We start from the raw sequence: 19,452 nt of genomic DNA, 5'->3' as shown, positions 1-19,452 counted from the left end.
CACCATCAATACTACTGTCAGATTCACTTTCCGATAAAATCCTAGGCCTACTTACAATTGGAAGAATGTTTGATGATGGTCCTGGTTGATCTGGATCATATGTGGGATCATTATCCGTGTCATCCACTTCAGAGGAACTACTGTCAACTTCACTGCCAAAATTATTCAAGAAACTCTCATCACTAGAAAAGTTTTCTTCTTCATTTATCACTCGACTAATCGTATTGTCACTAAGAGGTGAATTTGCCCGTTTCATTGTAAATAACTACAAAGAATCATAAACTCATTGTAAATAACGTAACCAATAAACTTCCAAAAAATAAGGTTAACTACAGCTCAAAACAAAACAGACGAAACACTCACGACTGACGACAATGAGAGCAGACAGCACATGGCACCGAGCAGCCACAGCCTTCTAGTTTGAATGAAAACAATCATTGCCAAATTGAACTAAAAGTTCCTTTACATACTATAACTTTGTAAAGGTGTTCATTACAAATGGTTTAATATAACATAAGAAGTATTCAACCGATTATATTGTATTAAAAAAAACATTTTTGTGAACGTCCGGAAAATCGGACGTTGGGATCGAACGTGATTTTTTAAAACGTCCGAAAATTTGGACGTTGGGATCGAACACGATCTTACAACACGTCCGAAAAATCGGACGCTGGGATCAAAAGGGTTAATCCAACACTCCTCCCACTTCCGGAAACACTTCTTAAATTTATTTTGCGGAATGGCTAACAGGTCCTTCGTCGCATTTTGTTTTATTTGTTTCAACATCGTCTCAAATCCTTTTCCTTTCAAAGGAACTTTTAATTTCGGTAATAGCCAAAAGTCACAAGGAGCTATGTCAGGACTGTAGGGGAGGCTGTCGTAGTTAGTACACATGTTTCTCTTTCAGGTACATTCTTAATAGCTCTCAATGCCCTTTTCCCTGCCATTTAAAAGCTTTTTGTACACCACTACAATTGCCCCACAATGTTATTCCATATCTTAAATGTGAGTGAAAAAAAGTATAATAATTCGAAACTAGCACGTCTAAGGTAATACATTTTCTTAATTTACATAATTAAGTAAACAGTTTTTTAATGAGCAAATCGTGACATATGCAATCAAATGCTTTACTCAAGTCTATCAAACACTGCAGAAGACATACATTGCTTTTCAAAATTCATCAAAATACTATCAACTATATTTACATCCTTGACAGTATTTTTGCCTGTATTCGTAAACATGGGCATCTCGCTCTTGAACTAATGTCTCTCTTGCGGCTTCAATCTTCATGTGATGGAAAAGACTGTGCCCTTACTTCTAAGAACACAGAGAAAGCCATACTGCACGTGGGACATCTCCACCCCTACACCATCCTTCCATAGAGCCACCCCAACAAGTGCAGTAAAGGAGAAAGTACAATGGATAAGAACAATAAAAACAAATTAGATCATGTGCGGTCTAAAAGACCACCATGTGTCCACTGATGGGTTAAGTCCCTACTATAGTTAAATCTTAAGTTTTTTTCTAGTATTAAAGTGATCTCTTCGGCACAGAGATAAATCAGTTATCTGTAGTGATATTCTGATTTTAACCATGATAAAAAGTTTTAAAAAAGTGTAATGTACTATCTGTGTACAGTATAGTATCAGCGATATACTTGTTTTGTCACTTACGAACACTTTAACGCCATATTTGGCTGGTTTGTTTGGAATATACATTCTAAACATGCTATGACCTCTATGCAAGTAGTTGTTTGCCTATTATTAGATATGATGGGCTTTTAAGAGCTGCGGCTAGCTGTAATGAAAGAATCTATTCGTCTTGAATCAGTACAGAAACTAACTTCCTTCTATCAGCTGTTAGTCTAGCATCGTAAAAACGCAAAAACCCTTGTAACAGAATCAAAACTGTCGCAGATTATTGATTGTAAAGTGATATCTCTCCATACAGAATTCTTGATTGAATAGTTCTTTTGGGAATATGTGATTGTCTTTAAGTGAGTCTATTGCTTCTCACTTTAGGGGAGGGAACTATAATACAATTATTGCTTTCTAGACTTAAAAACAAAATATCCAGTCATATGAAGGACAGTGCAATTTTCAAGTCATGCATTAAAAAACTATTAATGCAAACATTTAAACGTTTTTATTGTTTTTAACTACACAATTTTCAACTTGTGTCAACATTGCAGTAGTCAACAATAATAAAAGGGTAAATGTAGAATAGGCCAACTATCGTATTAGATTTGGGTAAATTTGTACTTTTGGTAATAAGGGTGTCTATTCACTATTTTAGGTATTATCCCAAAAAACACCAGTTTTGAATTGAATTAATAAATAAATTGGTCCAAATTGGAAACGATTAATGGAAACATAGATTAGTTGGGTCGTATCAAAGCTAAAATACTTATATAGTTTATTGTTAAAATCCACAGGTAAATAGAAAATTTTTTGCTATTTTGGGTATTTTATCAACTACAGAGAAATTCAGAGAAAGTGGTGTAAAATGAACCAAATGCTGCTCTTTGAACCTCATCAAAGCATTTTTGGGTTCTTATAAAACTAATCTTTTGTCAGTTTTTTATAGAATTATAGGATCAAGAGAAAGTACGCTATGCATCTTGTACCAAGATATTCCATGGTTTATATATACCAAGATAGATTCTGACCTAATCTTTACTAAAATTGTCAATTACATTGAAAAATGGGATTTGTCATATGAATCCAAACTATCTAAAGCAAAGTCCCTTGGTTTGAAGCCATCTTGAATATGCTATTGCTGTTTGGAGTGCATAGTATGAGACATCTTAGTTGACAACTTCCAAAATGTATAACTATTATCGTAGCATAAACCATTTGTATTATTAGAATGTATGTAGCTACAATGTGTATTCTTCAAGAAAGATTGCCTTGCATAACAGTAGATAATGGAGTGAAAACAATCTCGTAATATTTTGACTGAAGTTAAATCATATTCAAAAAGTTATTACTTACGGTAGATTTAATACCTCTCTGCCAGAACGTAAATGAGGTACAGAATAAATCAACAAATTTTGAGGTAGTAGATGGTTCTGAGTTCAAAAGCTTTAGTAATTTACCTGAGGGAGACACTTTTCACTGCTTGAGGTAAAGAACTGAAACGGCTCAAACCTCTCCTAGTGGTAGAGTCCTTGATTATCCCACAGGCACTTCCACATGGTTTCTACCTACAGGATCTCAGCTGGAAGTTGAAAGAAGCTGAAAGACAACAATTGTATGTTGGAATTTTTTTGATTTATTACCAATTCCACCATCTCATTATACCTTTTTTCTTAGCTTCTTTCCCTACTGAACTATAAGAGCAAGTCATCAGTGGTGAAAACTGAAGATGCTATAGATGAGCTGCATTGAAAGCGACCTGTACAAAGATTTCTTGTGCATAGGGGAGGGAGGAGCAGAAGCTTGACCACGCCCTCTTTAACTGCTTGATCTATTTCTTGCTGGTGCTTTGCTTCCCTGTTTTGGAGCATCGCGCTATGTTTTGTTATTCTTGTTGTTACGTAATAACAAATATTATTTATGTTGAGAATAGTGCATTGCATCTATTGAATATGTTAGTATAATTAAGAAGTATTTTAACAAATGTTTATTGTCAACAGCTGTTATTATTACCGGGTTTGTTAAACAGCTGTTATGTAACACATACCCTACGAGTGGTAAAGTTGGTAAGGAATGTGGATGGGAGAGCGAGTCCGCGCTTCTTCTCCCTCTCCACATCTCTCTCTCTCTCTGTCTCACCCCCCCCCCCCGCACTGCTCACTTAATATGCTGCTTACAAAGCGGCTCATCTATAGTATCATTCTATATATTGTAGTTGTGATAATTTATGTGAAATTTATATATTTATGTGGTTGTGGTCGTTATTCCTTGAATGAATAAAACATTTCACGATTGGATGCAACAGAGGTCGTGCAGTGAGGAGGCAGGAGTTGGAGCTGGCTCTGAGTGTGAAGCCTGACTCCTTAGAGACTCGGCTTGTACCAGTTTGCGTTGAGAGGAGAGAGAGTGTGTGAGACAGAGACTATAATGAGACTGCCAGGTCACCCCATACATCAGCTGGCGGCCATGGAGAAGAATCTGGTTGAAAGTGCCGATCCTCAAGCTCTTGCCAGGACCTACCGCAGGAAACGCCGCCAACTCGTGACATCTCAGGCCCAGCCTCAGGGGGTTAGTAGTTATTGTTGTGTGGGGAATTCTGAAGTAAATAAAACTATAAGATTATCAGAAGCATTGAAGCAAGAGTAAACAACTTTTGAATTTAAACTGTAATTCTGTTGAAACATTTACTCCAATTTATACCGAATCAAAGTAAATATAAGCCTTCCCGTGGCTAGTACAATATCATTTGTCTTGTCATGTAGTTATTTATTGTTAGAGCAGTCTATATACAGTTTTAAAAAAACAAGTCTAAAATGTGTAATAAAAACATTAGATGTAATTCCTCATCCAGGATATCGGCTTATTAGTCAATTGCTTTAACCATTTGAGGATGAGAAGAAATTGTGTTTGCCAAAACAGCATCATGTTTTTTCAAGTACTTTAAAACAAAAATCGTGCACAGTACTCATTGAGGGTAATTTACATTGTACTTGGGGAAAACTATCATATCTTGATTAGTATTCAACATATTTTGTTTTTTTGTACCGTTTTGTTCTAAATTAAATTCTGCATTTAATGTTGTACCAAAATAAAATTAATACTTACTGAAATATTTATTGAAAATAACTACATTTTTTAAATCAAATTTTACAGTGATTTTGAAGAAAACCAAAAACACTAAATATTTTAATTGTGGGAAACACTTTATTTTCTTTCCCACTACATAATAATGAGTAAGATCACAAAACATTATTTTCTTTGGATAATAAAGAACATAAATACATTTTTGCAAAACGAAAAGAATTGCTTATTTATGACATATAGGCATCTACGAGATATGTCCACAAAGTTCCATTTGTATATAAAAAAAGTGTACGGATACAGAAAAAATATTTATTGTACAAAAATCTATAACTACTTTTTTACATAACTTCTGGAAGTTTTTAAACAAACAAATAACAAAACTGGAAGTTTTAGGTACGTATCATAGCATGGCACAAGTTTTGTATGCCTTCTTCATAGAAGGTTGATGCCTGTGTTTTCAACCATGACATGTTACGACCAACAACTTGAAGTACTTTGTTTATCAAATTACCGTCTTCTTGTTTCCATATCTTCTTTTTATTTTATCAAAGATTGGGGCTTGCTTTATGTTGACAATAATAGTACTGGATATTTTGTTTCTTTTCTTTCATTCCAAGCAAAAGCAATTCATTTTGGCGCATATATATATGTATATATATAATATATATATATATCTTTTGTCCCACTTAACATTTCTGTTTTCGTTTTAATAGAGATACCTTTTAATAGGGTCTCTGCAATGTTGTGACATTGCTATATAAATATATAGCAATTGGTATTTACATAAAAAAATGATCAACAAAAAGATGAGAGCCGTCCTCAATGTGGAAAAATTGCTATAGCCTCAAAACGATTACCACTGAACATTTGACCAAACTACGTATTGAATTGAGTCACTTCTATTCCAGTAGCCTTGTAGTTAGGCCCATTTTTTTTTTCTCTTAGGACAAGAAGCTTATAAAGAAGCTTATAAATTGCACTTAGTCCTGTAAGAACCTTTGCGCTGCTTCCGGAGTGATATGATATTCAGGATGGTTAAGGTTAGGGAGTAGGGGCCGCCTCCTATCGAGATCCGTGAGAAAGATTAGGGCACTACATCTCAAAGTCATCCCGGAAGAAGGGGAGGCCTGCTCTGAAACAGCCTCTCCAGTCAAAGTAGGCAGGGGGTGGCACACCCTTGTTGAAGTTAACAAGAACCTCTGAGGTAAGGGAACAAACCCCACCAACTCCAACAGTCATCTTCCACAGTAGACTAGACCTATCGAATTGCCCATGAACCCCAGAATCTCAACATTTGCGGTTAGTGATGTGCCGCTACTGGACATCCATAAGGTTGCCCAGATTGAAGTGGCACATCGATTTTTGCTGTGCCCAGTGGTGGGTTCAACTGGTAAGTATAAACTAGCCAGAAGTGATCCCCGCTGGGTAATCCCATGATTAGTTATACAGCGATAAAAACTTTCATTTCTCTAAGTGTAATATTTGTTCTAATCTGGATTTTAGATTGAGGTGTGTTATTTAGGCCTGCGTGAGTTTAAATATATATTTTGGCATACTCGTTGGTCATTTAAAAAAAAATTTGTCTACAAATTTAAAGTAAAAAAGACATTAAAATAGTCAACTGGCTATGCTTATGCCCAAGGTCTTCAAAATAAGGAACTGAGCACTGCTTCCATGATCATTTGATTCGTCAACTGTTTTCCATAAGACATTTGGGTCTTGATCAGGTGGTTGTACTAGGCCTACTTCTGGGAGTAGGTCTCAGTAGAACAGTAGGCTTACCAGATGAAGCTCCTGGTTGAGCAATGTAAGGACAAAGGGAGTTGATGAACTTACAAAGGGTTCATAAGTTTGATCTTCATCCACGTCCAAGTCTCATCTAATTAACTTTAACTTCCCTCCTCTAATTATCCATCTTATTCATAGAAATGTTGTCATCTGATAGCCATCATTCAAATCACTGCCCACATCCATATCACTTACAGCTGACATACTAAGTATTTTCGCTTACGGGAGACTTTGAACTATTTCTTTTAAATTAAAAACATGAAGCAAGATGTGCTATATTCACAAAGTGGTGAAATACAGCTGTCTGCAACAATCAGTGAGCAGTTAGCTGAGACAAATGGCAATTTCTCAATCATAGACTGCCAAAATACGAAGTCAAACTTTTACAAACTAATATGTTTCAATATATCTTTGTACACAACTGTGGAATTTCAAAGTGTTTTTGTTAAATAGGTGGACAGTAAAATAATAAAAAGTGCATATCCTCACAATATGATAATCAGGAGTTCACACCATTTTTTACAACGTCCATATAATATGGACGTCGGGGTTAAAAGGGCTAAATTAAACTAAAACCATGCATTATGAGTAAATATTTTTGGTAGACTTTACTGTCAATATCATAACCGAAAAACTTTAAAATAAATTGGAAAAAAATTTGCTAAAGCCTAAGACATGTAGTATTTCATAAATTTAGAATATTTTACAATGTAAAACAATAAAAAAATACCACTAGGTATTCTTAGAAACATTATCTTCGTAAAGAGTTTGCAAGTGAAGGAAGTAAAGGATTTTTAAATCTCCACTGAGATTTGAAAATAAAAAAATATATTGTTCTATTTCTTGTAAGTATAACTATGTTTATTCCTTTAACTTTGTATAATAATAGTATATTTGGTTGAGTAAACAATGTAATGTTTAACTTACTTTAATCATCCTCTAAAGCAAGTCACTTGGTTGTATTTTATGCAAACAGGAATGCTGCACAATGCACTCTTATTGAAAGTTTTTGCCAGTGCGGTTACACAATCTAGATAGCTTCTATGTTTGGGCCTAAATCTTATTTTTGCAAAACATCTTCCTTTTTTTTAGAATATTTCATGTACTCATTTTGATACGATTTGGCGGTGGACCCAGTGATACCCAGTGGACCTCACGCAGGGTGATACCATTTCCTTGGCTACAGCTCTTCATCCAATATGTTTTTACAGGTTTGTCTTCGCATTCATTTTATCATTTCAAGCAAGTTCAATCCAACTACGTTGAGAACATTGTAAAAAGATGTCAGAAACCATGAATTAGTTTTTCTTGAGACGGAGTTCTATGAACAGATTTCATCTACTACATCATTGTCCATTTCATACGCCAGAAGGACAATCTTATTCTTATATAGAACATAAGAAACAAGAGTTATTTGGTTTTTTAATAAAACCAAAAAGTGAGGAATCAACATCTCGACTATTAGTAATAAAAAACTTTCTAATTTTCAGTCTCGGTTTTCTTTATTCTTTGTTCCAACTAATGTAATCTCGTGAGATTGTAAAAGTGTATTAGATATTGGTATGCTAGTAAACCAATTATCACAGGTAACTTACTGTACTTGGTTCCATTGTAACCATTTCCGGTTTTGCTAGAGGCAAGGAGCTCTGATTTCTAATCAGGAGTTAGTGCATGGTCGATTTGATTTTTTTTAAGTCTCAAGTGGTACATGTGTCAGTGTTGGATTTCTTAAAACTGTAATTGAATGAGGTGTTTTCGATAAAAGCTTTATTTCACTGGCGATGTATTTGTTTGTTGGTACTATTCTTTATACAGCACTAACTCTGCTTATCCGTGGTAATCAACGACAAGCTTCCCGCGGTTAACCCCAAAAACAGGCTTAAACAAAGGGAGCCATTAACAATGTTAAAACTAGTAATTAATTGCTAAATAAAATGGATTTCGGTTTGAACTTACATAATAACATTTTTAATCCATTTATATTGCCTGTTTAGTTCAGAAAAAAACAAGTTAGACAATTTAATATTCACAAAAATCAAATAACCATGTACAATATTTGTAATTGATTTAGTGTGTTTTTGCAGAAGCTTATTTCCTTATTATTGTCGAACGTAACATCCGCAAAACTGGTTTGTCACAAATTAAAGTCTGACTTTGTGCCCTCCAAATACTCTAGCAAACAACGTGATTTATTACTGCTTCATGCGTGGTGACCTTGGGCTCAGCCAGCAAACCCTCCTCACGCCCTTCTCCATCACTTTCATTATCAACAATTCCCTGTACAGGTCTTACAATTTCATCATCTTCAAAACTTGCAAAGGCCGGCAAGTTTTGTGTCAATTCGTTTACATTTGCTTTGTCAACATTCTCTCTACCTGGAAATCTATTAGCTAACTGAGCCAAAGATGCTGAGGATGTTATTTCATTGTTATCAAAGCCAGCAAGTTCGTCATCTTTTGAAATATTTTTTCCCTCAATTTCGTCAGCTTTTACGGACATGTATGTGGGACACAAATCAAGGGGATCAGGTCTACCTGGCCTAAAGAACTGTCTTTGATTCCCTGAAGGTCCAGGGCGACCATATTCAACAGGATCAAAAGTAGGGTCCTCATCAGTATCATCTATGAAATCATCTGTATCAGTCTCGTCTGAACTTGAATCTGAGATTTCATTGTCAATAACATTGTTACCTGCCACGATTAGACTGGTTAGTATAGTATTTTCACTGGCAGGTGAACACATCTTTGTTTTTTACTCATTTTACAAACAAAACATGCAAATAAAGTAAACAAAACATCCAAATAAAGCAAACAAAACTACCAACAACACCTTACGTCTTTCTGACACTCAGAAATAATGGTTAACACAAGCCAACTCACTACAGAAGTAGGGTTAAACATCTATTTCGTCTTCGTTATGTAAACAGTCTTCTTCACTCACGTAACTTTAGATAACTCGTATCACAATATAATCGGCACAATATATTCATATACATATATAGAATAACAAACTCAGAAAACTATTACTTGATTGCCGTTCTTACAGCAGACGTCAACAGACAGAACTGAAAATAGCGCGGCAACTCAGGCCTTATAAGGGTTAACTGGCGATAGATTCTCATCCAAAACAAATTTATTTAACTCCACTGACAACGATACTAACAGCAATCTAAATGGATTACAAACGTTATTATGTAAGTTCAACCAAAACCTATTTCTTTAGAAATTAATTACTAGTTTAACATTGTTAATGGCTCCCTTTGTTTAACCGTGTGTTTGCTCCAGCCTAATCCCCACTAAGTCCGTTCCCCCCCCCTATGTCAAGCTTGTGTATGCCGTGACATTGTTTAAACTTGTGAGTCATCCAGATGATGCATAAACCTAAGTCTAGGGCACTAAAAAATAATATTGCTTTTTCTGTGCATATTGATCCATTAATCGGATGACCGAGAGCACGTTGCATTCAATCATGGCTTTGTCTAGATCATCATCTGTTGATTTCTTTATGGTTGAAAAAAAATATCATTACGGCAGAGATGAATCAGACAAACATGCAAATTGTAGAAGATCATCTTTTTTCTTTTTAGACTCTATCAGTATATTTACCAGTTCCAGATCAAATGGTGAACCAAAAACAAAAATCGAAAAGTTATTGTTAACACACTCTTATAGAAACGATTCACTTGATGGAAACAATTGATCACCGGTTTGTTTCATTCACCCATGAAAGACTAACAGCATCAGTTTCACATGTAAGTTGAATAATAGGTGGGGTGAAGGTTGTTTTTGGGAAAACAAAGAGGGAGTCTAAAAATAGATGCAACCAAAACTACTAGTGAATAGGCAGACAATACAGCAGCTGTGCATACTGCATGTGTCTGTATTTTGTTATACAACTGCTCTCTTTTAGTCACATAATACAGTATTGATGATGATACTCAATCTTTCATCAATAATTTTTTATTTCTGAAAACAGTCAATTTCACGTTCAAAATTCCTGTAATAAAAAGTTTGGTCAGCCCTCAATATATAGTAACATGGTAACGTTGAGCCTATGAGTAAAGCACCTGGTTGAGCAATGTAAGGACAAAGGGAGTTGATGAACTTACAAAGGGTTCATAAGTTTGATCTTCATCCACGTCCAAGTCTCATCTAATTAACTTTAACTTCCCTCCTCTAATTATCCATCTTATTCATAGAAATGTTGTCATCTGATAGCCATCATTCAAATCACTGCCCACATCCATATCACTTACAGCTGACATACTAAGTATTTTCGCTTACGGGAGACTTTGAACTATTTCTTTTAAATTAAAAACATGAAGCAAGATGTGCTATATTCACAAAGTGGTGAAATACAGCTGTCTGCAACAATCAGTGAGCAGTTAGCTGAGACAAATGGCAATTTCTCAATCATAGACTGCCAAAATACGAAGTCAAACTTTTACAAACTAATATGTTTCAATATATCTTTGTACACAACTGTGGAATTTCAAAGTGTTTTGTTAAATAGGTGGACAGTAAAATAATAAAAAGTGCATATCCTCACAATATGATAATCAGGAGTTCACACCATTTTTTACAACGTCCATATAATATGGACGTCGGGGTTAAAAGGGCTAAATTAAACTAAAAACCATGCATTATGAGTAAATATTTTTGGTAGACTTTACTGTCAATATCATAACCGAAAAACTTTAAAATAAATTGGAAAAAAAATTTGCTAAAGCCTAAGACATGTAGTATTTCATAAATTTAGAATATTTACAATGTAAAACAATAAAAAAATACCACTAGGTATTCTTAGAAACATTATCTTCGTAAAGAGTTTGCAAGTGAAGGAAGTAAAGGATTTTTAAATCTCCACTGAGATTTGAAAATAAAAAAATATATTGTTCTATTTCTTGTAAGTATAACTATGTTATTCCTTTAACTTTGTATAATAATAGTATATTTGGTTGAGTAAACAATGTAATGTTTAACTTACTTTAATCATCCTCTAAAGCAAGTCACTTGGTTGTATTTTATGCAAACAGGAATGCTGCACAATGCACTCTTATTGAAAGTTTTTGCCAGTGCGGTTACACAATCTAGATAGCTTCTATGTTTGGCCTAAATCTTATTTTTGCAAAACATCTTCCTTTTTTTTAGAATATTTCATGTACTCATTTTGATACGATTTGGCGGTGGACCCAGTGATACCCAGTGGACCTCACGCAGGGTGATACCATTTCCTTGGCTACAGCTCTTCATCCAATATGTTTTTTACAGGTTTGTCTTCGCATTCATTTTATCATTTCAAGCAAGTTCAATCCAACTACGTTGAGAACATTGTAAAAAGATGTCAGAAACCATGAATTAGTTTTTCTTGAGACGGAGTTCTATGAAACAGATTTCATCTACTACATCATTGTCCATTTCATACGCCAGAAGGACAATCTTATTCTTATATAGAACATAAGAAACAAGAGTTATTTGGTTTTTTAATAAAACCAAAAAGTGAGGAATCAACATCTCGACTATTAGTAATAAAAAACTTTCTAATTTTCAGTCTCGGTTTTCTTTATTCTTTGTTCCAACTAATGTAATCTCGTGAGATTGTAAAAGTGTATTAGATATTGGTATGCTAGTAAACCAATTATCACAGGTAACTTACTGTACTTGGTTCCATTGTAACCATTTCCGGTTGCTAGAGGCAAGGAGCTCTGATTTCTAATCAGGAGTTAGTGCATGGTCGATTTGATTTTTTTTAAGTCTCAAGTGGTACATGTGTCAGTGTTGGATTTCTTAAAACTGTAATTGAATGAGGTGTTTTCGATAAAAGCTTTATTTCACTGGCGATGTATTTGTTTGTTGGTACTATTCTTTATACAGCACTAACTCTGCTTATCCGTGGTAATCAACGACAAGCTTCCCGCGGTTAACCCCAAAAACAGGCTTAAACAAAGGGAGCCATTAACAATGTTAAAACTAGTAATTAATTGCTAAATAAAATGGATTTCGGTTGAACTTACATAATAACATTTTTTAATCCATTTATATTGCCTGTTTAGTTCAGAAAAAAACAAGTTAGACAATTTAATATTCACAAAAATCAAATAACCATGTACAATATTTGTAATTGATTTAGTGTGTTTTTGCAGAAGCTTATTTCCTTATTATTGTCGAACGTAACATCCGCAAAACTGGTTTGTCACAAATTAAAGTCTGACTTTGTGCCCCTCCAAATACTCTAGCAAACAACGTGATTTATTACTGCTTCATGCGTGGTGACCTTGGGCTCAGCCAGCAAACCCTCCTCACGCCCTTCTCCATCACTTTCATTATCAACAATTCCCTGTACAGGTCTTACAATTTCATCATCTTCAAAACTTGCAAAGGCCGGCAAGTTTTGTGTCAATTCGTTTACATTTGCTTCGTCAACATTCTCTCTACCTGGAAATCTATTAGCTAACTGAGCCAAAGATGCTGAGGATGTTATTTCATTGTTATCAAAGCCAGCAAGTTCGTCATCTTTTGAAATATTTTTTCCCTCAATTTCGTCAGCTTTTACGGACATGTATGTGGGACACAAATCAAGGGGATCAGGTCTACCTGGCCTAAAGAACTGTCTTTGATTCCCTGAAGGTCCAGGGCGACCATATTCAACAGGATCAAAAGTAGGGTCCTCATCAGTATCATCTATGAAATCATCTGTATCAGTCTCGTCTGAACTTGAATCTGAGATTTCATTGTCAATAACATTGTTACCTGCCACGATTAGACTGGTTAGTATAGTATTTTCACTGGCAGGTGAACACATCTTTGTTTTTTACTCATTTTACAAAACAAAACATGCAAATAAAGTAAACAAAACATCCAAATAAAGCAAACAAAACTACCAACAACACCTTACGTCTTTCTGACACTCAGAAATAATGGTTAACACAAGCCAACTCACTACAGAAGTAGGGTTAAACATCTATTTCGTCTTCGTTATGTAAACAGTCTTCTTCACTCACGTAACTTTAGATAACTCGTATCACAATATAATCGGCACAATATATTCATATACATATATAGAATAACAAACTCAGAAAAACTATTACTTGATTGCCGTTCTTACAGCAGACGTCAACAGACAGAACTGAAAATAGCGCGGCAACTCAGGCCTTATAAGGGTTAACTGGCGATAGATTCTCATCCAAAACAAATTTATTTAACTCCACTGACAACGATACTAACAGCAATCTAAATGGATTACAAACGTTATTATGTAAGTTCAACCAAAACCTATTTCTTTAGAAATTAATTACTAGTTTAACATTGTTAATGGCTCCCTTTGTTTAACCGTGTGTTTGCTCCAGCCTAATCCCCACTAAGTCCGTTCCCCCCCCCTATGTCAAGCTTGTGTATGCCGTGACATTGTTTAAACTTGTGAGTCATCCAGATGATGCATAAACCTAAGTCTAGGGCACTAAAAAATAATATTGCTTTTTCTGTGCATATTGATCCATTAATCGGATGACCGAGAGCACGTTGCATTCAATCATGGCTTTGTCTAGATCATCATCTGTTGATTTCTTTATGGTTGAAAAAAAATATCATTACGGCAGAGATGAATCAGACAAACATGCAAATTGTAGAAGATCATCTTTTTTCTTTTTAGACTCTATCAGTATATTTACCAGTTCCAGATCAAATGGTGAACCAAAAACAAAAATCGAAAAGTTATTGTTAACACACTCTTATAGAAACGATTCACTTGATGGAAACAATTGATCACCGGTTTGTTTCATTCACCCATGAAAGACTAACAGCATCAGTTTCACATGTAAGTTGAATAATAGGTGGGGTGAAGGTTGTTTTTGGGGAAAACAAAGAGGGAGTCTAAAAATAGATGCAACCAAAACTACTAGTGAATAGGCAGACAATACAGCAGCTGTGCATACTGCATGTGTCTGTATTTTGTTATACAACTGCTCTCTTTTAGTCACATAATACAGTATTGATGATGATACTCAATCTTTCATCAATAATTTTTTATTTCTGAAAACAGTCAATTTCACGTTCAAAATTCCTGTAATAAAAAGTTTGGTCAGCCCTCAATATATAGTAACATGGTAACGTTGAGCCTATGAGTAAAGCACCCATCCATTTTAATGGTTGTTTTAAACCCTATATATTTTGGCGTGTCTAACTTTGAAATGTTTTTAAAGGTTCACAATAAGGCTCCAGACAGGCAACAGTCCCTGTGGGATGCCACGGAGAGCCCAGTTGTTGTGGAGAAGAGACCCCGCCTGCCACAGAAGGTTGTCTCTTGTAAGAAACAAGCCATGTATACAGTCAGAGATGGTAAAATCGTGCAGCTCAGTGCGGAACATGGGAGTGGTGTTGACAAGCCTGTGAGCACAGCAGCCGAGGACAGCTTCAGTGGTCAAGTTTTTGTGGCACTGCAGCCTTCAGTAGAGAAGCCACAAGTCTGTGATAGACTTACAGAAGAGGAAATACGTAAACTGCCGAGATTTCACAACTACAAACAAGGGGAAGTCTCTAAGGTAATTCCGTTGTAATATTACTCGAATAATCCAAAGTGAATTATTCAAACAAATTTCGTAAGTTTTCCAAAATGATAAAGTTCAGGAAAAAATCAAATTAGAAAAATTAAAAGTGCCTCGTTAAGATTTTTAAACAACGGATTAGAGCTTTGGCCATATCTCACCAGGTTTCGTTAACCAAGTCCTCTTTAATAGGCTTATATTTTTTATGGTTTTAAAAGAAGATATTAAAAATTTTTCTTTGAGAGCCTATTATATAAAAAAAATAGTCATAGGTACCTTAAACACTTTTTAAAATGGAGGAATGTTAGTTTTGATGTTTCCCAAAATTTAAAATGTTTCTTTATTTGTCACTGCACATTATATAAATGTAGGATAAGCGTAAAATACTAAAACTATTACTAATCCATAAACCCGATGTTATAAACCTCTTGTTAGAAACATTTATAAATCAGAGGATAAGTAATTTTTGGACATTTGCTTCCTGCTGTAATGACTTTCTTGGTGACAAAAAGGATACAGTGTGTTCCTAAATGATACATTTTCAGTTTGCTGCTTTTGTTCCCTAAGATTTTTTTCAATCTGTCCTAAATCTCTATCGGGATCTAAAAAAGTATGGGATACTTCTGGATATTTGTGATTGATTGTTTAAAAACTTTTTTTACAAATAGATATTGATACAGCAAAATAAAGGAAATATTTTGGTTCTAGCCAGAACACGAATCTGACCAAATACTCTAGTGATCAATATCATTGAAAGCAGCATCTATTACAAAATTGATTAGCAAGGAATTCGCTACTTTGTTGCTTCCTCTATTGGCCATGTCCTCTGTCCATGAGCAAAAAATCTGCTGTCTCACCCTTAGCAATATGCTCACCTAGGTTGTAGAACCATAGTTGCCTCAAATAAAATTCTCATGATGTTAATCTTGGCCAAGGCAGTTTGTTTCACATCTACTGTTTTATAATGGATTTTATCATTTGTTCGTGCCTTCTCCATATTTTCGCCATCATCGCAGGTTGAACATGTATCACTTCGAGGACAAGTTTAAAACGTTAAATATGTTGCTGTGTGTGTACTTGAAATATTTAAGTTTGTCTTCCATGTCACGTAGATCAACGTATTAGCAATACAGTTTACAAGATTTAACAAGGGGGATAAATAGTGTTTGTGTGAGTTTTTATTTCTAGAATAGTGAGAAGATTCAGCTTGATTAGATTTGATATGATCGTGGACATATTTTCTAACTTCCTGTGTAATCTTATGAGGTCCTTGACATGTGGTCTCTTATAAACACCCAGTATAATCAGTTTGGACTTATTAGGTATACTTACTAAGCTAAAAGAAAGCTGTTAAAACACTACTGTAATGAATTTGGTGCAAAAAATTAGAATTTTAGATTTTTTCAGAAAAAATTTACTTAACACATTCCTTGCCGAAAAAACATTTTTAAACGTACCTTAGGGGCTGAAAATTGTTTTTTGTTGTGGATAAACTTACCATATGGCGTGTGGGTGCTGAAAATGACATTGCAAGTTGTCCTGGGTCATCTGGCCACTCCCAAGATGGCGTCCAAGTTTCTGGGACCGATGGGTCCCGTCCCCTCGGCCACCCGCGAACGTTCACTCACTTCAAGTCATTTGTTTAGCGCACAGAACCACACTAGGTAAAAGTTTTACTGATGAAATGTGATTGTAACACATATACAAGTAATATATATGGTAATAAAAATTATAAAAAATATAAATAAGTTTATGGGACCTATAGGTCCCGGCAGCCACCCGTAAAAGTTCACTCACCTCAAGTCATTTTTTGGCGCACAAAACCGCACTTTGAAACAAAACTTGTAATGTAAATACAGTTTTTACAAGTAATAAAAGTGTCTACATAAAATACATGATATTTACAAATATATACAAGTTTTCTATGGTGGCTTTATGCGTGCCACTTATCAAAGCAGGCCAACGCACACAGACCTGGTTCGCCTTCACACTGCGCACAAAAGTATATTGTGCGTGTCTCGTTCCCTTCTTTTGCGCATTGTCTGCAACGCTTCCTCGTTACTCGGGTCTTGTTGGTCTGCTTCATGATTTTTGACAGTACATGCCTGCTTGCATTCCGCTGAACAGGACGCAATTGCAAGTTTTCCTTTGGAGGCAACAGAGCCCGAATTACATTCAGCCTGAAATCGTACAAAGATTTCTTTGAAGTAGGGTTGGCCTTCCTGTACAGCCGAAACGCGTTTATCATGCCCATCTGCAAGATGTGCACAAACACCTTCTTATACCACCTGAGCGACTTGTGTTCACAGGGGTAGTACGCCATCATCTGGTCATGGCGATCGACCCCAGACATTTCGGCGTTGTAGTGAACAATGGCCAAGGGTTTCTGCCCCGGAACTCCTCTTCTGTTGTTGGAGACAGCCATGGTGTTTTGAAATTCGGTGGAAATGTACATAACAGTCCTTTTGTCTTTCCACTTACCGACTGCTATGCCCTCTGCGTATCTCTCTACAGTCTCTTCAGTCCTGAGCACAGCTGTAGTAACTTCTCGAGGCAGGTACTTGCGGTCAGCTCTGAGCGTTCCTGTGCAATATGTTGACTCCCTCAATAGCTCTGCCGCAAGTGGAACACTATTGTAGTAATTATCCATATAAAGCGAGTGCCCTACACCCAATCGATGCCTCATTAGGTACATCACCACTTTGTTGCCATGGCCAACACCGCTCAGTTCTCCTCCTTTCCCCGAGTAGATTGTAAATTTCAGACATAGGCCATCTGGCTCACATAAGGAGTAAATCTTAAGACCGTACTTGTGCCTTTTATTTTTAATGTACTGACGGAAATACAACCGTCCCCGCCACAACATAATACTCTCATCAATAGAGAGTTCCTTTCCAGGCTGGTACACATTACTCATGACGCTGTTGAAGCTGCTAATCAAAAGGTTAACTTTTTCTAACCTGTTTTCATCCTGTGGATTCACATTTTGTGGCTTGTTTTTGGAAAAGTGCAGGCATCGCATGATCAATTGCCACCTGTTGCGACTCATTTGTTCTCGGACTACCGGGAAATTGAAAAATGGATTTGTGTTCCAATAGTCGGTGATTCGATTAGTTCGCACAGTACCCATATGTAGCAATATTCCAATGAATACTTTCAACTCAGGCACTGTTACTTCAGTCCAGTGGTTGATTCGTGACTTGGGAGTCAAATTTGGAAGTGAAAAAACTTCCCAAGCGTATGCATTGGTACAACTGCAAATATTCTGCAACAAAACTTCATCAAATAACACAGAAAACCAATCGATTGGTTCATTGTTCCCTGGCTCTGGTATGAGGATTTTGTTTTCTTTAGTGAAAGGTATATCTCTCATACCTATTGTATTAGGACTCCAATCAAGGTTATAGTTATAAACTACCTCCTCACCATCACTATCGAGGTCCTCTATGTCGTCCGGTAAAGGGATCTGGTGCGCCTGCGCAGCGTCAAGGTCACTGTCTCCTGACTCGTCCGACGCGCCACTGTCAAGGTCACTATCACCCATACTGACATCACGTGAAGTTCCTGGCAATTCTGCCATAGTCAACTGACAATACACCTCAAATCCACTCAGATACACTAAAAGTACACTACCGACTAGTCAAACACACGAGTATACTGACAAGTCAAACAATAATGGCGGAACATCTCATCCAAGTTGACAGGCACTGCTCAAGGACGTTCGCTACACGCCACGACTCGGCAAATAACCTCACCGCCCGGCCGCCGATCTCATACTGGCTTGGCAACGAAATAGGCCAGGCGGGACCGAAGGGTCCCGAAGGCCACTCGGGAAAGTTCGGCGCGGGACCCATGGGTCCCATCGGCAATCAATGGGTAACACTTTTTCAAGTTTTTTACCTTCAAAAAGTCTTTATTTTCATAAATTTCCATAACGTCATCGATTACATTTTTGGGGTTAAAATTTTTTCTGATGTATTTCTTCACTTGGCTGTGTATCTTCCTTATATTTTATTTGGTTGTTCTCACTTTTCAATGTTTTTAATATCTACTGCCCTCTGGATAACATTTTAATTTCAATAGATCACTCTATTACTGGTAAAGTGAATACACAACTCTCAGCTCATAGCATTCAAGTTAGAATGCAACAGCTTAGTGATGATCTCAACTGATGTAAATGGATGAAGGTGGTAAGTAAGAATGGGATTGCGCTAGTGAAGTGGATGATATAAATAAGTGATAGATGGTTCAGTGAGTGAGGAGGGGAAGTACATCATTGAGTGATTGAAGGATGTAAGTGAGCATAACATTGGCCTTCATCCCTTAACCCTCCGAGTGTCCATCATATTTTATGAAATGCACACCTGTTTTGTGAGGTTTTGCAGGCTCTCCTTGTAAAATCTA

General features: G+C 36.1%; 1 protein-coding gene across 1 annotated transcript in view; it reads left to right on the top strand.

Annotated features, from left to right (window-relative positions):
* LOC124370221 (U11/U12 small nuclear ribonucleoprotein 65 kDa protein-like) overlaps positions 1 to 19,452 on the top strand; it is a 47,433-nt gene that overhangs the window by 14,570 nt on the left and 13,411 nt on the right. Inside the window, exons 2-3 of the mRNA XM_046828510.1 lie at positions 3,943 to 4,205; positions 14,707 to 15,045. Of these exons, the coding sequence (XP_046684466.1) occupies positions 4,065 to 4,205; positions 14,707 to 15,045 (480 nt within the window). The 5' untranslated portion in view covers positions 3,943 to 4,064. The remainder of the gene's footprint in view (positions 1 to 3,942; positions 4,206 to 14,706; positions 15,046 to 19,452) is intronic.

Source organism: Homalodisca vitripennis, unplaced genomic scaffold (assembly GCF_021130785.1).
Source record: "Homalodisca vitripennis isolate AUS2020 unplaced genomic scaffold, UT_GWSS_2.1 ScUCBcl_48;HRSCAF=789, whole genome shotgun sequence".
Classification (NCBI taxonomy): domain Eukaryota; kingdom Metazoa; phylum Arthropoda; class Insecta; order Hemiptera; family Cicadellidae; genus Homalodisca; species Homalodisca vitripennis.
Note: the sequence above shows the minus strand (reverse complement) of the source record. Positions and strands in the feature narration are given on the sequence as shown.